General features: G+C 39.3%; 1 protein-coding gene across 1 annotated transcript; it reads right to left on the bottom strand.

Annotated features, from left to right (window-relative positions):
• Window positions 1–3,573: 3,573 nt before the first annotated feature.
• Window positions 3,574–12,364, bottom strand: LOC131697551 (tetratricopeptide repeat protein 16-like). The gene is made up of 13 exons (XM_058987231.1): window positions 12,257–12,364; window positions 11,641–11,727; window positions 11,006–11,181; window positions 10,764–10,854; window positions 10,285–10,445; window positions 9,641–9,770; window positions 9,149–9,363; window positions 8,411–8,658; window positions 7,722–7,866; window positions 6,826–6,991; window positions 6,436–6,569; window positions 5,023–5,167; window positions 3,574–4,120 (listed from the first exon to the last, which is right to left on the bottom strand). The coding sequence occupies exons 2-13, from the start codon at window positions 11,704–11,706 to the stop codon at window positions 3,953–3,955; spliced, it is 1,845 nt and encodes a 614-aa protein (XP_058843214.1). The 5' UTR covers window positions 11,707–11,727; window positions 12,257–12,364; the 3' UTR covers window positions 3,574–3,952.
• Between the last annotated feature and the right edge of the window lie 74 nt (window positions 12,365–12,438).

Here is a 12,438-nt window from a genome sequence, read left to right as displayed (position 1 = left end):
TAGAAAAGAGAGAGGCCCTACTTCACCCGTGATTTTTCCAGTTTTGGTGCAATACATGAAATGTAATCAAGCCTCAATACTGAGATCCCCAAAAGGGCTACCAAAGACTGGATCCACTGTCAACACTGAGGTCGTTTTTTATTTTGTGCAATCCAGTAAATAAAGGGAAAGATATTTTCAGCTGGCATGAAGGATCAACCAACTAAAGCAGTGTGCCTTAGCATGACCGCCAACTGCAGTCTAGTTTCACAAGGGCAGGTTACAGATTTAGGAATAGATGGCAATGTGGTGCGTCTAGATCTTGTTTATGCAGATTATAAGTGGGAGAAGAATCCTTTGGATCAAGGTGAGTGGAAGGAGCAAGCACCATTGCATTTAAAATAGGTAGTAGTTTTTATATCTATAAATCTTTCAAACCCAAGTGGACTGGGGTCATTGAAACTTGAACACACTGAGCAGATCTAGAAAAGCAATGCTTTAGTTTTAAGATACAATTTTAATAATTTTAAAAATGAATACCTTGTATATACAATATATTACAAAGGGCATGGTTAACCATACTAGGTATTTTATTGAGGCTCTGGATGACTGGCAAAAACAATTTTGCTGCATATCCCTTGTTTATAGATGCTTATTGATGGGTCCTTAAACTAATGTATGACCAAGCATCTACCATTACATAATGCTTGCTAAACAAATAATCTCATTGTCTGTCTTTCTACTACATTATTTTTTTATTGGTAATGGCCTTTACTCAGTTATGAATGTACCATTACTATGGCACTGATCTGGTAAGACTGAATTCCTGTGTGTTCGGGTTTCAAGTCGCCTCTATATAATCAGGTTGGCGCTGTCATGCAGAGGCTGCTGTTCTCAGTAAAGAGGCGCTCTCTGGTCTGTTTGTAGAAAAGTATGAATGTGCATTGCCCATAGGATCTCCACAACTGAGTGCTAAAACCTTTTTAATTGTTTTAAATATATACAAAAAAGGGAAAGCTGAGGCACTTGCTGTTGTGTTAATTTGCTTTATTTTGTTCACTTTTTGTTTGTTTGTTGTCTGTATTTAAATACATTATTTGATTGTCTGTGTTAAATGAAAAATGTGAGGCAGCTCGGTGCTGCTGATTTGCTGCCAGGTGGTGGGGAGAAGATTTTGACACGAGAGAAATCATGGGGGATTCAATAAAGAGAATTAAATAAAGGTATCTAGGGTGTGCAATCTCTGCACTAAATTGTACTTCAACACTGCAGTCAAGAGCAAGTAGCACAAAAATGAGATTTCAGTGCCTTGTGTTTCCTGATTGAGGAACTGTAGGCATGAGGACATAAAAGCAATACTAAAGTTTCATAAAACATTACCCCTAAAGAGCATTGCTGCAGCATGCATTAACGAGCTGCATTAACGATCATGCATTAACGAGTGTGCTGATGCATTATGAGTACAACCCTACATATATATGTTTTTTAAGTGACATGTTTCTAGGTAAGACAATGTAATCATTGAACATTGTACATTCCTTTTATTACAATGTTATGATTTATGTTTGGGAATGCTCAGCATCCATAATAAATGTAAACAGAGTATTCCAAATGCCATTGATTGTTCATGTACAAGAAGTGCAAGGAAGCCAGGAGTAGACTAAATGCTAGTAAATCTGATCCTGCTAGCTTAGTATTCAATATATGAGCTGTGAGTAAGTCATATTGCTGTTGGGAACTGTAATTTTCCAGCTTTATAAAAAGAACAGTGTATTCAAGCAGGCAGTACAGATGGGAATCTACTGTAATAGTGCATTAACAATGCAGACATTTCATAGCTGGAGTGTACTTTGAAAGCCAAGAGAATTAAGAATTGTGTTATAAAAACCAAATACTATTACTACCATAAACTCTTTGAGCAGGCCAGTGCATATTCAGAATACTGAGCGCTCCACGTATACAGAGAATGTGCATAGAACACATACTACAGTATTCCCCTTTATGCATTTAAAAGCAATCTATTGAATGCTGTATATAAAATTGTCTTGTCTGTAAACACACTGAAAATGTCATTTTGTGCTACTTCAGGTGCTCTAAATGAAAAGTACAGGCAGTACAATACAGCACTAAAATAAAACATGAGCTGGTCTATAGAGGCTACGAGACAAAACACCCTATAGGCACAAGCAGACTGAAATTTAGTAAAGTTGGTGGCTACGCAATTTGCCCTGGTGCCTTTTGATCCAGTTTCCAAGTGCTCTGCCCTCATACCACTGGTTATTTCTGATGGTAGCCTAGCCAGGTGCTGTATCTCTCCCTGACCGACAGTTAGTGGCAGGTCTGTCCGGAGCAGGCTAATTTGCAGGACAAAGATCTATTATTGCACTATTTTTATTTTCTGGTTCTTGAACAACAAACATACATATATATAAATTAGCAGTTGCTGGTGACAGTAGCTTCAGAGTGTGAATGGATTTATGCTAGTGTTGAAGCTACTGTATCCACCCAATTTTAGTTTTCATTTCACTGTTTTTGCAATGCCTAGTATGGATTGAACTGGGTTCTATAAGCTTTCCTGCCCTGGATATACAGAACCAATTATTTTGAAGAATATTGACTCAGGACCTCTGTCTGCAGGCTCAACTATAAGCTTTTACACCGTAAAGGACTGACAGTACAGGAGACTTGTCTTTATCCACCAAACAGAGATCACTAGCTGTTGCAGTGGCTGTAGTAGTGCTTTTGTAATGTGGATTACACTAGTGTCCTCTAAAAGCTAAGTTGTAATCACAATTTAATTTATTTTGTATTAAAAGCTAGATTTGAACCTAGGCCTCCAGAGGTAAAAGGCTAGTGGATTACCATACAGCACAACAGCACATTTTTTTGTGGTGTTCTACTTCATATATCAATCTAAACTACATTCCATTGTAGATGGTCCTAGATGGTCCATTTCATTTGGGGCATTACATGTTGTGCAGTGGCTTAATGACCTAAACTTTCATCTGATAGCCTAGGTTTAAATCTACATTGTTTGTTCTCAAGTTTTGTGGTCTTACAATTACAAACTCTCTTAGCAATTCAGCTTAATTGGCAGGCTCTACTTGGTCCTTCAGGTCATGATTGAGATGCATTGTTGAGTAGTTGTGTTGATTTCAAAACTGCTTTTTCACTGTACGAATAACTGTCATTTCTGCTTCAAGGGATCCACAGTCAAGCAGCCCTCATCAGGAGTGATTCTTTAGACGTTCACCTCCCTTTATCAACTGTTTGCATTGCTGTAGCATCTTTAATATGCAAGAAGGGACAAGGTTCCAGGAATATGGGCAGTCTAATGTAAATATTGTGAATGGATTGCTACTAGGGTTACAGTAGCTGTACATCGTAGTCTTGGCCCTTTAGTGATCCTTACATAGAAAAAAAAAACTATATCCACATTATTGTGCCCTCATCAACTTGTATTCTTTTTTTTTTAGTTGAACATAAACATTGGCTGTATAGTCTGCTCTAGAATCCATAATAAAAAATGGTTAAATAAACTGTTCTGACTTCATCTGTGTGTTTTTACAAAAGGAAACAATGTTGTGAAACAAATATGTTGATATAATCTTTAATTTGCATTCTTCCTGTGAGTATTGTATATTTTGATATTAATTATTTATCAAAGTGTAGGAGATGGAGCCTTTTACAGGTTGATTCAGAAGCAATGCATTAGAGGCTAGTTAAGAGATTCTAAACTTCAGTTACTATAAAAGACAGACTGTAGTTCCTTTACAGTTATCACACAACCAAAAAGGCTGTTAACCAGTGCATCCATTGCTTAAGACAGCCTTGTAAATTAGTAGCATGCTATAAATATCTGTCCCGATACCTTTTCCATTTTATATCATGGTTAGCAGATGAATATATGAATTATGAATGTTTTGGTGTTTTATTCTGAACACATCAAGAGAACTGTGTGCTGGGTCTTCAATTATCTGAACTGCAGCCCTACGGCAGTGTTAAACTTCTTCCAGCGGTAGGGCCTGTCTGCATCCTGTGGGGGCTCCGCAGAGGCTGGCCGGGCCAGAGCAGACACCCTGGGGCCATCGGAACGCAGGGAGCGGCGCTCCTGAAGTGCACACTTAACAACTCGGTTTATCTGAAATAGAAGGAAAAAAAAAATAATAATTATCACTTATTCTCTTTCTTCCCCCTGCTTGCTCAAACTTTTTTTTTTGTTTTGTTTGTTTGTTGAGTACACATTTAAAAACCAAGGTGGAAAGGCATGTGTTCCGGATGGGGAAACCTAATTAAACTGCTTTAAGGAATACTTATTCCATCCAAAATTATTGGCGAGTAGAAATAATATTTCATCTGTGCCAGTGGAGATCTGTGCTGGCTCTCTGGCGCATGTGTGATCCTGCAGGTGGGGGGTGGGAAGCCCATCTTTGATTGGCTGAGGGGCGGGTCAAGGGGGGACTGTCAATCCCATAAATATGACGCTTTCCTATTCCTTCGCTGCCCCCTTTCAGGATACAATACAGTGGAAGCTCTGGCAGAGGATGTGGATTAAGTTACAGTGTTACAGAACCCCCTGCAATGTTTACAAGAAACACATTACTTTACCTTCGCTGTGTTGTCCATATGACAGCAATTTGTTTTCAATTTTTTTTTTTTTTTTTTTTTTTTTAACGTATCAGGAGTAAATAAACTAGGGAATTTATTTTTTCAACTTTTACTTGGGAATGTTCACCAGAGAGATTTTTTCTTTTAAACACTGCAGTGTATTCAGATCATGCTCCCTCCTGCAACAATGCTAGTGCACTGAGGAGGGAGTGCAATCAGGATGCACATCCTTGGAAGAGATTTTTTTTTTTTTTCTCCTAACAAACGCTTATGAGTAAATGTTGAGAAATGTCCAGTTGATTTATTTTGACCCATGATGTGTGATTAAAAATCTGAAGAGTCAGCAATGTTTAAAAACATAAAGCTGTGACATGCACAACTATGCAGAAATTAATTGCAATTCTCTATCACAGTATTTGTTATTTTGGTTGTTACCTTAATTTTACTCCTCATAATTTCATGATATAGGTTGGTATCTCCAATGCACGGTGCGATGCGATTCTCGGTGTCCGCTGCGTCAGCAGGCTCTTCACTTGGTTTCTCATGTTTTGGCGGTGGTTTGTGGGGGTCCCTTTTAAAACTGAAGTACGTACAATATTTATGTAAACTCACTGAAAGCTATTCACTACATATATAACTATTCTACAAAATAAGTGATTTTATTCACTGGAAGAAAGACTCAGACACTGAAGAATTTAAATACTTTGAAAAATTTACGAAGCATGAATTATTTCACTGTTTTTACACAGTTAAAAAGATTCATATCGTAAAAGCTATATTGTAAATATGGAATGTATTTGCTGGCTTCAAGGTTGAAGGAAGCTGGTGTAACTTTAAGGAATGTAACCAAAGTGGATTATTGACATGGTCCAATTTTATTTAACTTTTTTCTTTAATTTGTACTCCTGTTTTTCTACCCCAATTTGCAGGTCTTCTAGACGCTGCATACTTGCCTACCATTAAAAAGGACTCAAGACTAACACTGAACCGTGGCAACGGAGGTTAATAAACACTCTGCCTGACTTGTAGAGGTCACTGAAACGGTAAAGTTAACTATTCCCAGTTCATTTCCTTCCTCACCCCTCTGGAACGCCCAATGCAGCATTCCTGTGCCAAGATCAGCAACTCTACGCATACTGGATTCAAACCATGCTCGCAGGAGTCACATTGCGCTCCAATGTGTTTACTAGGCGAGCCATGAGATCTGATTTATGTCCTGCACACACACGAGCGGATACGTACCATGCAGCACTTTGACTTGTATATTTACTACCCTGTATTCCTATGAGAGTGAACATACAGTCAAGATAAAATACAGTTGCAAAATACCACTATCCCAAGCAGGTACACCTGGCTGTAAATTAACCAGAAGACAGTGATGGGTTTCTGTCACAAGGTGTGAAGCCTACAGCATTGAAAAGCAAGATGGTTTAAAAATATCTGTTAGTAAGTCATGCTTTCACAGTGTTGCACTTCCTTGGTCATTTCACTTGGAAGGTGAAACTGTCCCCACCCCTTCAACAGCTTCTTCCCTGTCATTAACCAACCAAAAGTATGCCTTACTGACTGGCATACTTTTAGCCAGTAACATGCCTTGACACATTGCTGATGTGAAATGACATAGGAAGAGCAAGAGTAACAAAATTGTTTTGTTTGTTAGTATCTGTTAATATTAAGGAAACTCTGAATGTAATGATATCATCTGCTTTAACATATTTACGGAACACACTATATCATATGCAATGTTACACCTGCAACAGCAACATGACAGAAGAGCTTGGCAAGCCCCGTAGGGCAATACAAAGGCAGCAGCCGATTGTATGAAGCAATAGTAAGTAGACTGAGTACCTTGAGGGATCTTCATACAGGCCACAGGCTTGGAGGCTGACATCCAGCTTCATTTTGGCCATCTCCCCAGCCTCGCTGGATAGAATATCTGTGACAGTGCACCCAGGGTAGAGCCGAGAAAGCAGAGGCACAGCCTGAAGAGCAGATGGAGAAATCTGTCTAGAATTTATATAGCCCCTTTAATTTGTAAGGGGGTGGGGCAGTATTTTAATGATCTAAGCAGTGCCTTGGGGCTGGTCACTAGTATTAGAGCTGAGCAACAGGGAGGCAGTGTGGCCTAGTGGTTAGAGATGATGAGCAGGAGATAGTTTAGCCTAAAAGCAACAGGGACTGTGGGAGTGGGGAAAAAAACAGTAACTGAGAAGCGATGTGGCCGAGACGAGGACTGACCTGGTCATTGCTGGGGTCCAGTAGCAGCGACATTATGATGTCCTGCCGTGCCCCATGCTCCTCGTGAAGCTTCTGGCGAGCCTTGGCCCGATACTCATAATATTGAGACACACCGGGATTGTACTGGATAGCATGGGAGAAGTTTTCCAAGGCTTCAATGTATTTACTAAAAAAAAAAAAAAAAAAAAAAAGAACAAAGCAATCCATGACAGTCATGTAATGTAGCTATGTTTGATAAATGTGCTTAGTCGGTTTAGCGTCATCAACAGTCATATAAAAATGTAAAACAAAAAAGTTTGCGGTTGTTTTATTTGCTTACAATTTGGATATACTGAGGTATATAATATCTTTCTGGTCACTAAATCATCAAGCATTCCTGTAAGATGTTTGAGTACTTCCATATATCTGCTCCAGTTTTTAAAGCCTGCATACACTGTATAGCATACATAACAGCTTACTGCAGTTGTATTAGTATTACAATAAAATCTAAAGAAAAACAAGTTTAGTTTTACTGATTTCTGAGTGTTTGGTGGACTCCTTATTACTAAGATTCCACGCAATGAGGATGAGGAATATTAAGCTATGGCGTCCGATAATATGTCTTTGTCCTCAAATGCCAGCAAAGGGACAATGATGAAAAAGTTAAGTTAGCAACATATTTTATTTCTGTGTGTCAAATATTCTTCATGACTTGGGTTAACTTCTATATCATTTAAAACAAAATTGTATTTCCTTGGGAAATTGGTTCATCTGTAGGTTAACAATCACAGTAGAATCATTTTGTGTGGAAAAGGTTTCAGTAAAAATTAGTGATCCTGACAAAAGTCATTCTTGACTTTACTCAGCCACACACTGTATAAATTACTTTGATGCAAATCCAGATTTATAAAGCTTACCTTCCACTCTCGTAGTCCCTCTGCCCCATAGTACTGTATACCACTGCGAAGCGGATCTTAATACTCCGGTCCAATGGGTCCAGCTCCTCGGCTTGCTGATAATCAGCCCGGGCAAACTCCAGCTCTCGCTGTTTGAAGAAACAGTCTGTAAAGGAAAAGATCATACGATATTTCACAATGGGGAAAAAGTCCTGGGCTCTGGCTGAGAGATTATAAGTAAATAGTGAACATACTGCTTTACCAATTTAATATAGTCGTGCATTTACCAGGTGACCCACAGTCTATATTCTGCATATAGATATTGTTGCTGTTCCTTCAAAAACTCTTAAACCTGTTTGTATCAAACTTGAACAGATTCCAGTCAAGTAACAGGAGATCTTTACAAAAATAGAGTGTACTTGAATGTCTAAAGCTTACAGTTCAGAAATACCTGGAATGGTAAGAACTGATAAAGAACAAGAGACATTTCAGGTTATGGTTAAAGCAGACTAAACAGGATGTCCAAAAAAAAAAGGCCAATTTAAAGTTTGTTCCTCATCACTGAAGTCGGGTATTAAATCATTTGTATGTATTTGTTAACTCATTTACATACTTTAAATAAGTGTAACCTTCTTTTGTTGTGTTTGAAGATTGTTTGGTTCTTTAGATCAAAAGACACCAATCTGTGTGAAAAGGTAACAGAAACTGACCCCCTCTGTTAATGTAGAGGCCCTTCTCGCGCTTCTCCATCCCGATGGCCTTGTTGAGCAGCATCACTGCCTCCTCATAGAAGCCACGGGTGAAGCAGTGCACTGCAAAATCATTGTAGGTCAGCAGCAGCTGCCTCTGGGCCTCAGCCTGCACGGATCTCCCCTCCTCACCCCCACTCTGATCCAGAGCCAGGATGAAGTCATCGATCGCAGTGTTGAAGTCCTTTAGCCTCCGGTACAGGGTCCCTCTGACACACACACAGACACACAAAGCATGAGGAAAACTGGTACTTTTTACAAGTGTAACGTAATCTCATGAAGTGAGGCTAGTTATCTAGTGGTATCACCACATGAGCATGATCCAAGAAAAGAAGAAATGTTTACATCTAAATATATTTGTAGTTATTGTAAACCTGGTACCTTCTTTGTTATTTATTGGGATGATTCACTATCTATTTCTAAAAAAGGCCTGACACCTTACATCCAATAGCCTAATACAATATTTAGTTTGTCAGGTAAGGAATTTAGGGAATAAGGTCACGTTAAAAAATTATGAAATGTGGAGTATTATTTATTGCTTACTGCTCCACATTCACTAATAAATGAATTCAAGAGGTCCTTATACCGAACACCTCCCTATCCACTGGTACCAGGGGATTTGGATCACAATGTAATGTTGTGCTTCTTTCTTCTCTACAGCCTGTACTGTTCACAGCTCTTGTAATAGTGCTGGTGTACCTGAAGAGATAGTACTGGACCTCCTCAGGGTTGTTCTCTAGGGCAGTGTTGATCTTTTGCAGGGCTTCCTGGAGGTTCCCTGCCACAGCCCTGCTCAGTGCCAGCCTCCGTGCTTGCTCTGCACTGCCTTCCAGTTCCATCAGCAGAGACCGTCCCTCTGGTATGTCTGGGGCCAGCGCCAGCGCTGCCTTCACATCGTGGAAACAAATGGTCAACTGCAACATCAAACGACTCAGTTTAATGGATTGTGAAAGCAGCAATAAGTACAAATATGATAAAGCAAAGTCAGTAGATGCAAAAAATAGACGGTGTGTGTTACAATTGTATTTAGGGGGAATAGGAGAAAACAGTTTTAGTAGAGAATAGTACAGAGAAATATTTAATTGAAACCAAATTTACTCCTAAAAAGTCTGAACAACTCTGTAGTAAAGTAAACAATTGTATATAGCAAATATCTAGCATCTTAGAATGTAATTGAACACAGCTTCTCACCTGGTTGAAGTGTTGGTGCAGCCTTGCACTCAGAATGTACAGCTCAGGGTCATCCATTTTTGTTTCTATCCGCTTGCTCACCAAACGCAGACAGTCACTATGTCGGCCAATCGCTGCCAGACAGGCCAAGCTGCACAACAGGGGAGAAGCCCGTTAAAAACGCAGGCGTCATGACTTCATGGGATCAAGAAACTGACTGCCTTAACTGGCTATTATTTATTTATCAAGATATATCCACTGAAGCCTTGTTGCCAGTAACTGTAACAATGTGTACGACACAAACAAAAATGAGTCTTTCCAAATGGCTTGGAAGGTAGTCACGTACGAAGGACCACAGTAATGTAGATTAAGAAGGCTATTTCGAGCTTTGCTGGAAAGTAGTAGAAATGTAATCACATGTAATCCCATGTCTCGCATGTCTCGTGTCTTTGTACCATGAGTAAAAGGACATCTGTGGATTAAAGTATCACTTGATCCATCACATGCTTTTGTGTACAAGAATCAACAAAAATATACGTTCCGTTGTTATTGTGATGAAAGTCTTCTGGCTAATTCCGGATATGCAATTATTTCAAATGCAACACTGTATATAAACTGCTGTATCTAGGGCACAGGAGTGAGTTTAAACTGTGCCTGTACTATACAAAATGGAACTACCCACCTGCAGGTAGAAGATGAATGCAAGGCGTAGGTGGAAGGCCTCAGATTGTGGCTCGAGAGCAGACGCCTTCCTGTAGTTCAAGGCAGCGGACTGGAAGTCACACAGTTGCAGGTAGGCTTCAGCTCTGCACACGTACAGCCTTGTCTGAAACAACCACTACACATAAACTTTCAACCCAAATATTCAAGGTATACACCAACGAAAAAAAACAAAACATATATACAGTATGTTTGCAATTCAGTCATTTTACAATAAACCAATAATACAATAAAACAGACCAAAATCAATTTTTGACATTTCAAATCTATTGTCCACATCTGCTCTATAATAAAGTAAAGAAGCAGGTGGAGCTGAATGAACTTACAGTTCATTAGAATGTGCTGTTTGTTGAGTCAGGTTTAAAGATTAAGAAGTAATGCTTCTCTGTATATCATTTTATGATGCAGCTTGATCTTACATTACCTGCTGGGGCTGCAAATTGATGGTTTTGGTGAAAAAGTGCACAGCCCTCTCCCAATCTGCCTTGGACACTGCCTCCACACCCCTCCCATAGCTGCACGAGGAAGGAAGACGATTTAGATTAACAGGGCCCTATTTTAGCATTCAATTAGGTGCTATGATGTGACTGTCCTGTGGATTGACACAAAATATCTTGCATTGGATTACTGCCATAGAAAGAGATGAAAAAGCCCTACTAAACTCACTGCTCTGCAGCACGGAGTTCAATGATGGACCTCCCGCACAGCTCCAACCGGTCTTTCTTGTCCTCTTCTAATTCAAAGATGCGGCTGGACCCAAAAAGCCGTCTCCGGGATTTCTCTCGTGCCTCCTCCAACTGTTCCTCTGAGACCGCAGTAGAAAACATGCTGCCATCGCTGACCTGCAGAAGGGCATGCAAACAGTTAAGTCCCACCAAAACATGCTGAACCATCACAAGAAAGGTGTTTGTGCTTTGTGCTTCCTTAAGAATCAGTTGAGCCCTGCTCTTCTTCAAAAGAATGCAATGGGATCTTTAATGTGCACAAAGTAGACAGAACCTCTGATCCAAAGTTCAACTCCTACAGCACAGCATCAGCTATGATGGCCCATTAATTAACTTCAGGCCCGGAGGGTGGAATGTTTTTACTGCACCAACAACATCAAAAATATGATTGGAGGTCTTTCTTCTCAGGCGAAATCAGAATCTAGGTTAATTTGTCTAGTCCTGCCCTTCATTTAATATGGACACAGAGCTGCCAACCTTCAAGACAAACAAAGGATGCTATACCAAAAAAAGAAATGTACTGCCTTCATTTAAGGGGCAGCAGGAACCTCTTGCCCTGCTGTCTTGTCTTCATACCTCTTCTGTAGCTCTTGAGCCTTCTTTCCTCCCTCCCTCGGTTGCTAAATCCATCTGATCTCCCATCAGTAGCTAGTCCTGATGAACCTATGAACAATTACAGTAACTGAATTTGGGCTTTTAAGGATACTGTAAATTAACTGTTTGAAAAAATACATATAATTTAATTTATTATATGTGTTGGACTCTATACATATATCTCTGTAATGTATATTTTGTTGCCAGAAAATATAACAATGTCTTGCTCACTTACAATAGAGCTCTCTTGTATTAGGAGATGTATATACATTATTTGTATCTTTCTATCATATTCTTGTTTATGGGCGGCTTTTCATACCTAATTCAAATTTCAAATAAGAAATACCGGTACATAACACTAACAAATCCAACAATACCGCATTGTTATAGCGTTTAGGCCGTTAAACGAGAAGTTAATAACGTAGTTATTCACTGATGTTTTACATATACATTTATGTACATATATAAACGCTTAGTATGTTTCTTCTGAATAAAAAACCGCAGCCACTGGAATCTAAGAAGTTATATCATGCAAATAACATGTTTTATCACACATTTACATTTAAAAACAAATGTGAGCGTTAGATTAAATGTCTACCTTTGCCAGGACACCCGCCTTTTGAGATTTTTATTTTTGTTTTACTTTTAAACAGTTCTTCGGATGTTAGTTTTGACATGTTTCCCGCCGCAGCTCCATGCTTTCAGAACTTTCTGATTGCAAAAGCGTGTATCGGTACACGGTAACCAAGGAGACGGTTCAAACCATGGTTTGTTCTACCC

The sequence above is a fragment of the Acipenser ruthenus genome, chromosome 15 (genome assembly GCF_902713425.1).
Source record: "Acipenser ruthenus chromosome 15, fAciRut3.2 maternal haplotype, whole genome shotgun sequence".
In the NCBI taxonomy this organism is placed as follows: Eukaryota; Metazoa; Chordata; class Actinopteri; order Acipenseriformes; family Acipenseridae; genus Acipenser; species Acipenser ruthenus.
This window is presented reverse-complemented; position numbering and strand designations above follow the sequence as displayed.